General features: G+C 41.5%; 1 protein-coding gene across 4 annotated transcripts in view; it reads right to left on the bottom strand.

Moving 5' to 3' along the window:
* Nucleotides 1-13,163, bottom strand: part of LOC137361147 (ensconsin-like) — a 161,115-nt gene that overhangs the window by 26,518 nt on the left and 121,434 nt on the right. For 3 of the 4 annotated variants that reach the window (XM_068026090.1, XM_068026097.1, XM_068026102.1), the window contains 4 exons: nucleotides 11,553-11,736; nucleotides 3,412-3,513; nucleotides 2,207-2,257; nucleotides 2,055-2,124 (listed from right to left, as the gene is read on the bottom strand). In XM_068026090.1, coding sequence (XP_067882191.1) covers nucleotides 2,055-2,124; nucleotides 2,207-2,257; nucleotides 3,412-3,513; nucleotides 11,553-11,736 — 407 coding nt within the window. The remainder of the gene's footprint in view (nucleotides 1-2,054; nucleotides 2,125-2,206; nucleotides 2,258-3,411; nucleotides 3,514-11,552; nucleotides 11,737-13,163) is intronic. The other variant, XM_068026094.1, reaches the window with a different exon arrangement.

Genomic DNA, 13,163 nt, shown 5'->3' with positions numbered 1-13,163 from the left:
TTTTTCTTTTCTTTTTTACATTTTTGACAATTTTTTAATGTTTATTTCATTTCATCTTAGTTTGTTCAGTTTGCTTACCCACTGGTTTTTTTTCATGTTTGTACTTGCTGCTGTTCAATCTTCAGTTCGTTAACACCCTATCTGTACTAATGCTTTGTCTTTCAACACACCATTAACATATTGTTTGCCTTTGCTCCATGACCTTTTGGTCAGCTATGTGGCCTTGTCCAATCTACACCTTCTCCTTTGTTATCTCTTGCCCCACCCCCACCTCACTTGCTTATAACCTTTGACATTTCTAATATTTGCCAGTTCTGAAGGGTCACTGACCCGAAACGTTAACTCTGCTTCTCTTTCCACAGATGCTGCCAAACCTGCTGAGTGGTTCCAGCATTTCTTGTTTTTATTTCAGATTCCCAGCATCCGCAGTATTTTGCTTTTATTATTAAAGAAAATCGGGGGATGCGCAAGAAGCCAGAATTGGAGGAGCAGAAAGATTCGGAGGGTTATAGGGCTGCAGGAGATTCCAGAGCATGGGAGGGGTGAGGCCACAGTGGGGTTTGAAAAGAAGGATGAGAATTTTAAAATTGTCACATGCTGGTCAATGAGCACAGGGGTGATGATTGCACTGCCGAAGCGAGGCAGTGTGGGATTTCCGCCTATCATGATGTGATGCTGCAGAAGTAAACAATGACAGTACTGGAGGAAGCTGGCAAATTGGGCAAGAATGCTAAGCAAGGCCAAAGGAAGGGCAGCCAACCTCAGGCAGTCTGTTTGATGCCCTCCTCAGAGATAGAGAAGGAGTGAAAGTGTGCCTACTGTTGGGCCAGAAACCTGCCAAGTACGCATGTGGAGGGACAACACTGTTGCAGACTCATCTCAGTGAAGGACTACTTTTTACAAGCAGCCAAGGAGTGTTACCGGTTCTCCCCTTGACCTTTACTTTGTCTCTAAATGCCCAACCTGTCCTTGATTCATTAGCCTCACTGAGCACCAAGATTATACTCAACATCTGATCACTTTTGTCTTGTTTCAGCTATCCAAAAGTCCACCTTCTGAAATGTTATGTTTGAGGTAAGTCACACGAACTCAGCACATCTGTCTTATCTATTTTCCACCTGTCTTACAAACTTGTGTCAAACTGTTGTAACCAAAGACTGTCAAGTCTTCAATGCAATACGCATGTATTCTGTTTTTTTGTTCTCACAAAATAAGGCTGCCCAGAACCGTGTGGAATCTCCATCTTTACCTAACCAACCACATCCATGCAAACCATTCACCCTTTTCCTCACACCAATCCAGAGAAATTCACTGGGTAGATAGTTTAAATGAGGGTTTTTAAACTAGGTGAGAAATAACACAAAAATGTCTCAGAAGAGTTGAAGATGAAAGTTGTGATCTTAGTGGTGAGCAGACAGTCCACAGATGTCAGTCACAGCTCCAAAGTCTACAGTTCAAATCTTGTGGGTCCTGGCCTAAAACAAAAATTGGTACTAGATAAGCACACTCAAGTAAGCACAGGGAACCATTTTTGAGGACCTGATACAGATGACAAGGTCGCATTTGCCAAATTGCATTCAAGGCAATGCAGTTCTACCTGGAGTGAACAGTGGAATCAGCAACAGCTGCATTCATCTCTGACAGCAAAACCTTCATCAGTCAGTGCATCCCATTTGGATGCATTGACCGCTGCTTTACAGGCCTGATTTGTGAGAACTTCAGGACCACATTCCTCAGTTTAAAAGGTCATCAGGTCTGACTTCTTGCTGATCAATGGTCATGTTGATCCAGAACTCAATGTAAGGGGTGTAGTGCAAGTCTGCCATCATCTGATGACAGCTCAAGTGACCCTTTCAGCCAGTCCCCTCAGATACCTTCTCATGTAGGTTGTCAGGCCATTAAAGACTTAGGAATGGATTGAGCATAGCCCTCATCAGCTCTCTTAAATCCAGAAGTTTAAACCATTCACGCTTTTCTAGATTTGAATATAAAGTCTAGAGGTAAAGCATAACTGAATATCTACACAGCAGTGCCATTTAATATTTGGACATTACCTTCATCAAGAGTTGCTAGGTTAGATACTTCCCCATTTCTCTGCTCAGTGGGCATTACTTGGTTATCCTTCTGTTAAAAAAGGGAAGTATGAGTAAATGCTGTAAATGCACACGTACAAACTATCAAAACTATATTGGTAAGCTTTGGATACCTTTTCAGAAGTGTCAGACCTTCTTGTTCTTTTCATAATCTGTTCAAGTCTCTAAAAAATACAAATTCAATTGATTTGGTAACTCCCTTATAAAGTATGCAAAGTTTCAAAATGTGCATTTTAAATAGGTACTTAGAGCAAAGTAAATAATCTTACACAAAAGAATAGCACATCAAAATTACTGCACAGAAGGCCTCTATTCAGCTAATCATTATACTTGTGCCAGAAGCATCTACCAATTCCCTTTTACTGTCCTTTCCTTTTCTCAAATAGTTACCTAACATCTACTATTGATTCACTAACCAGTGGGAATAATGCTTTACCATTTACTCAGAATCTTGCAGCTTTTTGAAATCGTTATTGGATCTCCTTAACATTTCCTATTCTAGTGAAAATACTCACCATTTTTCAGCCCTTTCTCATAACTACACCTCATTTCTAGCATAATTGCAGTTGGACCGTATTTGTATTTCATCTATGGCTCTAATACCCTTCTTTTAGTGGAGTGATCAGAACTGCACTCAACATTCTAACTATTTTAACCAATGTTTGTACAAATTCAATGCCCATTTCTTCTCACTGTTCTTTATCCTAAAAATATACTATTTCTCGTTTCTGGAAATTGAACTACATCTGCCAATCAGCTCACTCAACTAATGTCAACCATGACTTCCTGCAATCATCCAATTATTCATATCACTTGATAGGTATAAAACCACCACTAAAGTGGCTTGCGCAGTGCTTTGTCATATTATTCATTACCTAATCCATACAAAATAGGTGACATTTCTCGTGATAGAACTGTGCATTTGCCAATTGTACTATGTGTTACTTAGCCATATCATCCCAAATAATCTACAGTCTGGACTCAAAATTAACTGATTTCAGCTGGGGTGACAGCAAATTTCCTTCAGCAACTCAGGTAAAGGCAAGGGAAAACACAAAACATTAAATTAGGGTTGCTAATTTTAAGTGCTGTCCAGCAACTTTTGACATAATGGACAAGTGAATGGATGTCAGGTGCAAATGTCCCACATCCTATTGTTAAATATCATGCTGGTGTTCCTCTTTAGGCTAGTGAAAATAGCCATTTCTTTGAGTTAAGTGCGGGGTGGCCAGCAACTGTACTAAAACCCCACCATGACAGAGTCTTTAAGAGACCAGAGATGCAAACAATTTTTTTTTTTTTTAAAGTGGTATTTTACTTTTTTCCTTTCCATACGCTCTTGTTCTTCTTTTTGAAAGTGCTTTTCACGTTCTATTCTCAGCCTCTCAGCTTCTTCTCGAGCACGAGCATCTTCCTCTTTCTGCAAACATAGCAATGTACCAGATGTATGATTTGAATAATTGTAAACAGCAATCTTAGTACGTTGTTATGATCTGTCAACTTGTCAACCAGAGACAGAAACCACAAAAATCATGGACAAGTACTATGAAAATAAATGCAAAGGTGTTAGGAACTATTAAGGGGGCTAACCAAACACAATTGGACAAAACAGTTTAAATAAAAAAGAGAATAGGTGATCCTTCAATGAGCCAAATGCAAATGGACCCTGAACCGAGACACATGACCTTGAATACAACTAGGTTTTAAACTAAAGTCTAATGAAAGCTAGAAATTAAGTCTATTTCAATCACAAGCGATAGGACTAATCAACATAGACGAATCATTGCCCAAGCTTTTGCCATTTTCCGTTATATAAACTTTTACTGATCACTAGGGAGTGCAGCCCTGATCTAATCGACATTCTATTTGTCCAGATGTAATATTTGATTGACTTCTACTGCCCAATGAAAGTAGATTCCTCCATAAAGTATGGTGTCTTTTCTTATTGCAATATGAGAACATCCAAGATTGCGTAGTCAATACAAAGATGGAATACTATTTTGTTCTGTGCTTCAATCTTTTGAACTACCTGTGGGATCTGAGGGAAGAGATACAGGAACTTAAATATCCTAAAAAAAAAGACTAAGACTGCCCAGCCGTCTGGCTGATAATGGCCTTTCCCTTCCTCAGAAACATGGGAGTTCATGGCCATCAGCACAAGCAAGTAGTTCAATCACTGGATAAACTCCTGAAAATATGCCAAACTACCAGAGGTGGATGGCAAGGGTGAACTGTGGCGACAGAACATTCGCTGCTCTGTCGTCCACCCAAATGGTCCAAGAGAGTAAATTCAGAAGCGATGATACAGTATAGCAGTTATGTTACTGGACTGCTAAATCAGAGAATGTGTTCAAATCTCACTATGGCAATTTCAGTTCATTTTAAAAAGTCTGGAAATAAAAAGCTGGTATCAGTAAAAGGACCATGAAGCTGTCAGGATGTTATGAAAAGTCAACTGGCTCATTAATGTCCTTTGGGGACTTGACCTTGTCCTTGTCTGTTACTCCCGTCCCACAACATGATTAATTCTCAACTTCCTTCTGAAATGGTCTAGCAAGCCACTCAAATGTATTAATTCTCTATACCTTCACAAGGGCAACTAAGGATGGCAATAAATGTCTCAAATTAAGGGTGACATTGACCTACGGCGAACACTATGATTTGAAAGCATTCCTATGCTAGCCATACTGCTGTTAATGCCAATTAGCTATTGAACCAGATGGACTGAACCAAAATCTCTTGCATATCAAGTCAGACAAGTTGGTTATTAATAGCAACTGTGGGGAAAACTGTAGAAGAGTATATTGTACCCTCCCAGTGACCACCATTTAAGCTTCAAGATTGAGGCCCAATCTACATTGGTGAGGAATGGAGGAAGAAGGAAGCAACAAGAGGAAAAAAAATACACCAAATATATAGATTTGAGTCAATGGTTACAAAAATTGTTAGGCACTGTGATTTACAAAGATGGCCCTCGCTATCGGAACAGAAATTCTTATATAATGTATTGAAAGAGATACTGCACTTTAAACCAAATCAGATTCAACCAAAAAGGATTCAACACCACAGCTTCTCTGCAACCAGCTAATCTTTTGGGTCTTATCCATTCTGGAGAAGTATATTTGCAGGGCTCACATAACTGGCAAGCCGATTTGGAGCTTAGTGATCTTGTTGTGTGGTGATATGGGCGGCACAGTGGCGCAGTGGTTAGCACTGCAGCCTCACAGCTCCAGGGACCCTGTTTCGATTCTGGGTACTGCCTGTGCGGAGTTTGCAAGTTCTCCCTGTGTCTGCGTGGGTTTCCTCCGGGTGCTCCGGTTTCCTCCCACATGCCAAAGACTTGCAGGTTGATAGGTTAATTGGCCATTATAAATTGACCCTAGTATAGGTAGGTGGTAGGGAAATATAGGGACAGGTGGGGATATGGGATTAGTGTAGGATTAGTATAAATGGGTGGTTGATGGTCGGCACAGACTCGGTGGGCCGAAGGGCCTGTTTCAGTGCTGTATCTCTAAACTAAACTAAACTAAACTATTGAGTAGTGATTGTAGATGTGCGGATAGATGACAATGAATCCCACAAAATCCAGTCAGCTGCCAAACCAGTACAAGGCATTTGGTCCAGAAAGCAAACACTGGCAATTTGATGCCAGCATGCCATACACATCACCCTTGCTACACACTGCATGAAACCACAGCAAAGGCAAGATTCATGATAAACACATCTTTCAAGCAGAATTTTATTTGCCTGTGGAAGGTGATGTAAGTAACAGCACTGTTAAAAGGTGAGTAAAATTTTTGAAAATGATTTACCAGGCCAGGTTAGAGGACCTGGAGTACAACTTTTGAACTCAAGACTGATGTGCAACATAATGGGGGTTACCATTGACCAGAAACTGAACTGGAGTAGCCATATAAATACTATGGCGACAAGAGCAGGTCAGAGGCTAGGAATCCTGCGGAGAGTAATTCACCTCCTGACTCCCCAAATCCTGCCCACCATCGACAAGGCACATGTCAGGAGTGTGATGGAATATTCTCCACTTGCCTGGATGAGTGCAGCTCCAACAACACTCAAGAAGCTCGACACCATCCAGGAGAAAGCAGCCCGCTTGACTGGCACCCCATCTACAAACATTCACTGCCTCAACCACCGACACACAGTGGCAGCAGTGTACACCATGTACAAGATGCACTGCAGCAAAGCACCAAGGCTCCTCACACAGCACTTTCCAAACCTGTGACTTCTACCACCTAGAAGGATAAGGGCAGCAGATGCATGGGAACACCATCACCTGCAAGTTCCCCTCCAAGTCACATACCATCCTGACTTGGAACTACATCGCCGTTCCTTCACTGTCACTGGGTCAAAATTCTGGAACTCCCTTCCTAACAACACTATGGGTGTACCTACCCCACATGGACTGCAGCGGTTCAAGAAGGCAGCTCACCACCACCTTCTCAAGGGCAATTAGGGATGAGCAATAAATGCTGGTCTAGCCAGTGACACCCACAACCCTCCACAACAAATTAAAAAAAAAATCAATAAATAACAGATCTGCTGAGCCTCTGTGGACTCTAAAGTCAGTCTAACTATAGAGTTAAGCATTGTTAACTTGTCCCAGAGCTTTGTGACCATACTCAAAAGGATTTGGCCACATGGTAAGTGCACCATTTTAAGAAAGAATTCTGCTCAAAGGACACCTGGCCACCATCTTCACCCTTCTCCCATGATTCCCAATCATTTCCACATGGTCAGGGAATTTCTAAAGCAGGTTCTTTGAGCATCTGCTGCCAGGATCATAGGCCTCACTTTTGGCAGATTTTGGTACAGACATGCTGACTCAACTTTGCAGCACTTTGCAGGTAATGTCTGGCACTGCAACCACATCTCAAGTGGATTATCGCTGGTGCCTATTGTAAAATGCCAGTATCTATATTAGCCTCTACTATCCTAACACTTGTGTCCTTTTTCTCCATTTTATTTGCTTGCTAGGAATGTCTAAGGAGCATATAATCGGTTGCTGATATTGCCAGCTGGTCTAAAGTTCAAACTTAGCTCAGCTGGTAGCCAAGCCAATGGATGCAACCTGGCTAGAAAACAAGGATCAGTGAGGAAGGGTTAAAGACAGTTACTCAGACTGGCAGTAGGTGGGAAGTGGTGTTCCATAAGGATCAGTACTGGAATTACTGGTCACAATTCACTAAATAATTTTGACTCTCAAGTACTATATCAAAATTTGTAGATCACACCAAATTGGGGAGTATAGTTAATACTGAGGAGCGCTGCGACAAAATACAAGACAACATTAACCATTCTGCAGAATGGACTATAACTGGCAAAGGAATTTCTATAGAGCTAAGTGTGAGGTGGTGCATTTTGGTCGGAGGGATCAGATGGCTACCTATGCCTTGGAAAATAAGAACTTAAATGGGATAGAGAGGCACATCAGTAAAAGTACCAACGTAGATTAACAAAACCATAAGTAGTGCAAAGAAGCATGGGGGTTCATTTCTACCAGAATAGAGTTCAAAAGGAGAGAAGTAAAAAGATTAGACCCAAGAGAGGTCCTAAAAATTATGAAGAGGTTCAATAGGGTAGAAGCACAGAAGATGTTTCCACTTATGGTGGAGTCCAAAACTAGGGGCCATAAATACAATAGTCACTAATAAATTCAATAAAGAATTCAGGAGTAAGTTTTTTGCTTAAAATGATGAGAATGTGGAGCTCACTACCACAGAGGGTTGAGGTGAATAGTGTTGATGCATTTAAGGGGAAACTAAATGAATACATGAAGGAAAAAGGAATGCGATATATTGATAGGATGAGATGAAGTAAATAGAATGAACTTGAAAAGAAACAGAAACACGGACACTCCAAAACAAATAACCAATCTAACCTACTTCTTCAAAAATACCAGCTCAAACTGGCAACAGGAACAAATAAGATTTAACCAGTCAGAAATTAACTGGGGCAGGTGCATTACAAATAGGGAACTATGTGAATGACCGCCTATCTGCAATGTCATACAATGATTTTTATGCACACTTAGAACATACTGCCCAAGAACTTAAGATAGGCTATATGCCTACAGTTATACAGGATGCAAATGAAGCGAGATTTAAACTGCAAGTGCGGCAAACACCTTCTCAGCAATACTTGAGTTATCTTGACAATGCATCATACAGCTATGGTTACAAGCCTAGCATATGGTTCACATTGTTAAACACATTCAAACCTACTTGAGGTTCATATTTCCCATGAATGGAGCAGAATCTTTCAAATTCAAAAGAAAATTAACAGATTGGACTGTTAGATTAAATAGATACAAGCTCATTTCAGTTTCTGGCATTATTCTCCAACCACAAAAATATTTTCAGATACTGGTAGATGGCATAAATTTCCCAATTTTACATAAATCGCAGACTGAAATTCCCCAAAGTGCAATTTGATTTTGAAGTGACAACAGACTGCATTCACTGTCATTTGACAACTTCCACTAGGAATAAAACAAAAACAAAATCCAAGGGCCAATACAGTGAACACCCAAAGTGTAGCTACGCATGGAGCATCTGCTCCTCACGTTATGGAGTGCTGGAGCCTGCTTAGTACCCCGTGTGGAGTTTGCAACATGTTCCAGAAATATCTGCACACCAACTGTGCACCCAGCTTATCAGAAACATGAATAGTGTATCAACAAGCTCTAGACCTACAGTGCAATCAAAGCACCTGAAGAGTGTTCCAGATGCTCAGATAACATGGGTACCTCTTTCATGTGTTTTCACTGTTGAGGCTAATTTTTATTGGGAGATTTTGCCTGAAGCAGTTTATTGGATTTTTCTTTCCTTCACTTCTGTTTTTAGGGAAAATAAGTTACTGAAAGCTTCTTGAAGCAGAGCCTAACTGGCTATCTCTTGTTCCCCAGAGAACAGTTGTTGTGCATTGCTTCCATAGGAGCAATGAATATCCCTCTGGCTATTCCTTTCCATTTATGGGAAGAAATAGGAAAGGAGCACCATGGGAGGCATGCTGGACATATGTTTGCACTTTAAATCAATTAAGAGCTGCTCTTGCACAGCCAACTGGTGTTTACAGGACCAAAATCAGACCTGGATGTGCAAGAAATGTGCATGGGGAGATTACAATTATCCATACATGTCTTGACAACTGTCGACAAACCTACTGCAAGACCTCCAAAGCACTGATGAGAATGGCTGCCAGCAGTCATCCAGATGACTGCAGTCTTGAAACTTTTTCACTACTGGGTCCTTCCAAGCAACAGTAAGAAATATTTGCCAAATTTCCCAACCTGGAATGCACAGTTGCCCCACCCTGGCCACAGTCTGCCTAGGATGACCTCCCTAAGGAAAACAGGCAGCACAAGAGAACTATGCACTTTTACTATCTGGCTAGATTCCTCCAGTGCAGGGCATTATGATAGCATGTATGCAGCCAATCAGGCCTATACCCCCCTTCATGAACAGAAAGTGTTTTTAATACATGAATGAGTAGCTTGTATGTGAACATAGGTGTAGAGTCATGCACAATAAGGCTCATTGGCAAAGTGGTAATGTTACTGGACTAGTAATCCAGAGACATGAATTAAGGTTCCAGAGACAAGGGCCGGGATTTTGCCACCCCAACGATGGCGACGGGGGGGGGGGGGGGTGTACAATGGAGCGGGGGGGCCTTCCTGACCTGCTCCCCATCCACCCCACTTTACGTAGGGCGGGGGGGCAAAACAACAGGCTGCCCGCCCCAGGCCAATCAAGGCCCTTAAGTGGCCAATTAACAGCCACTTCAGAGCCTTCGCCCGCCTCCATCGGGAATTTACCCACGGCAAGCAGGCGTCCTGGAGCTGGGAAAGGCTGCCAGGAAAAGCTGGTGGCCTCTCTGTGCCACAGGGGTGGGCCCTGACAATCGCCCCCGCTTCCCCAACCATTCCTAGGACCCAAGACACCACCCGTGCCTCGATGGGGCATGACCGATTACCCCCGGCGAGGCAACCCAAACTTACCTGGACGCCTGGCTCCATGTCCTCGGTTGGGCTGCAGTCCTAGAAGTGGCCACCACTCCCGGTGGCCCTGCTGGGACTAAGAGCTACCGGCCCGCTGATTGGTCAGCAGTTCAATGAGACAGGACTTCCTCCCTCAAGCGGGTGGAAGTCCCACCTTGGAACAATTAAAGCCTGGAGACCCGTAAAATGTGGAATGGATCCCCAGGCTCGACAGAAGCGGGTTTGCCACCGGACTTTACGCCGGCGGCCAACTCCTGTCCACCCAATGTAAAATCCAGCCCAGGAGTTCAAATCCCACCACGGCAGCTGTGGAAATTTAAATTCAATTAATTAACAAATCTGGACTAAATTGCTAGTCTCATTAATAATGATCATTAAACTGCTGGATTGTTGTAAAAGCCCACCTAGTTCACTAATGTCCTTCAGGGGAGAAAATCTGCCATTCTTGCCTGGTCTGGCCTACATGTGACTCCAGGACCACAGCAATGTGGTTGACTCTCAACTGTCCTCTGAAATGGCCTAGCAAGCCACTCAGTTGTATCAAACCATTACAGAACAAACCATTACACTGTGGATGTACCTACATCACATGAATTGCAGCAGTTCAAGAAGGCAGCTCACCACCACCTTCTCAAGGGCAATTAGGGATGGCAATAAATGTTTGCCTTGCCACCGAAGCTCATATCCCTAGAACAAAAAAAAACACTGGCAGCTTCCAGGATGCATTTTATGCCTATCCGTTGTACTATTATTTGAAAAGAAAACTACATGTTGTTGGCAGTTGGGGGGTGGAATTTCAAGGACACCGAAGCCATGGCTGGACACTCTGTGAAACACAAGGGCAAAACCTGAAGAGCGACATAATGTAGCGAACAGTCAAAATGGAGCAAACCACATGCATCCTTTAACAGAGGAAGTGCTACATAGGAGGCCTGTAACTATGTCCATAATTATTTCTTGAACACAACTATATCCCAAAACAAAATATTTAGCATACAGCAAAGATTGAGATCCTAAACTATTTTGTACTCTTAATGGTGTGGGGTGCACATGCATTGAGAGTGGTATCGCCTAGTTCTATCCATTTGTCACATTGGGTGGAAAGATGTTGATGCCACTCCTCTTCTTTCCCAGGGCAGCTTTGAGTGCAGCAGCAGCTTGTAGAATTCTTGTGTCCTTATGCACTCAAGTCATATGCCGCACTAATGTTTAAATGAGCTGATCTTGCATTTCAGTGCAAGGTCAGCACATTTCACTGCTTGCACAAACGGCGCTAAGGAACAGTGGCCCAACTGCCACTGCACCAAGACCAGAGTACCAGCACTTTAATGATCAACATTTAATTATTAATTGCATTTACTTCACTTTGCGAGACGTTAATGTGATTGAAACTGTACTAATTATATACTGTACATTATATACAGAATAAACTGAATACTCACTTGCTTTTGCAAGCGCTCTTTTTCATCTCTCTCTTTTTGAGCCCTTTCCTCCAGAAGCTGACGTTCCTCTTCAAGCTTTTGTTGTGCTTCTTGAAGTCTCCTTTCTTCTTCAAGTCTCCGAGCTTCCTCCACACGGCGAGCTTTTTCTTCAGATTTTCGTCGCAACATTTCTTCTTTCATTTGCCTAAATTTAACAGCAATGCATAAACATTTTGTTCTGACATGCACGAAACAAAAGTGCACCATTTTGGATATATGTGTTCTCTTTAGAAGATGCTTTCAAAAATGGATGCTTTAACTCTAATGAAGGTTCCCACCTAAAGCTTGGTAGCCTACATTTATCTTTCAAATGTTGACTGACCAAATGTGCCTTTAATTTAAAAAAATAACTACGAATGCTAGAAATAAAAACAAAAAGCTGGGCATGTACAGTGCATACAAAAAAGGGTGAAAAAAAATCACGCCAACCACATCCAGTTGAATTATAGCCAGATACTCCACTGACCTATCGCCTCAATGATTCAATCGCCTCATAGAAATGGTAAAATTCCCAAAGCCAATTCAGAATAAAGTCTGGAAAGTTTCTCTTCAACTCCCTAAGGTAATCAAGCAAAGTTCCAGAGACTGTAGTATTCCATCGGTCATTCTAATCCTAGTTTACTCACAATTTAAAGATATGTAACCTCTTGGAAACCTATCCAATTCACTTTTGAATATTTGTAGGAAATTCATGCTTCTTGCATGTTTCAGTAATATGTCTCAGAAGAAATGAAGGGAAATACTTCCCAATATCTAACCTTGCTCACTGGCTGAGCATTTGACATGCGTGTTAAAATAATAAATGCATCCGAAGAGAATTTAATCTCATCTTTTTAAAATACTCAAATCATACCTCCTCCAAGTCTGCATTTCATCAAAGATAATATCTCCAATTCTTGGAGCCTATTTTGCAGTATTAGGCATTATTTCGCCTTTAAAAATGAACACTGGAATCCAGTACCACCCAAGTTGAAATGGTTGAAACCTACTCCCCTAATGAACATTCAACTTTTAATTTTATTAATGAAGGCTCCCATCCAATGACTGTTTTTGCAGGTGATAGTTCATCTCCTATATTTTCTGTCTTTAAAAGGTAAAGATATGGTTGTTTTACTTTCTCACACTGCTTGATCTTTAATTAAAATATAGCTGCAGTTGCATAACTTTGCAGCCTTACAGGTAGAAACTTCCCACATCACTCCCCTCACTGTTTGTGAAATCAGATGTAATAATGGGTCCGCATAATGACAAGTTTCAAGCGCACAGAGTCACTCAACATTACTTCAAATTTTTCACTGAATTACTTCCCCACAAACAATGGGCCCCAAATAGGAGTCTAGAATGGTTTCCTCAATAGCATAATGGAATCTATTTTGAGATCAACCATTTCAGGAAACAAGTGCATTCAGAGGATTCATCATTATGATAAGCAGATCATGAAATGGTAGTTTTGACAGTGCTATTTTTAAAAAGGGCTCATACCTTGGTGGTACTAATTATTATTAAATTCAATAATTGCACCAGTATTGGAGACATTGTGATGGGCACAGATTGAAATATTATTTCTTGGTT

Source organism: Heterodontus francisci, chromosome 3 (assembly GCF_036365525.1).
Source record: "Heterodontus francisci isolate sHetFra1 chromosome 3, sHetFra1.hap1, whole genome shotgun sequence".
Lineage (NCBI taxonomy): Eukaryota > Metazoa > Chordata > Chondrichthyes > Heterodontiformes > Heterodontidae > Heterodontus > Heterodontus francisci.
The sequence above is the reverse complement of the archived record's forward strand: the minus strand, read 5'-3'. Positions and strand labels throughout refer to the sequence as shown.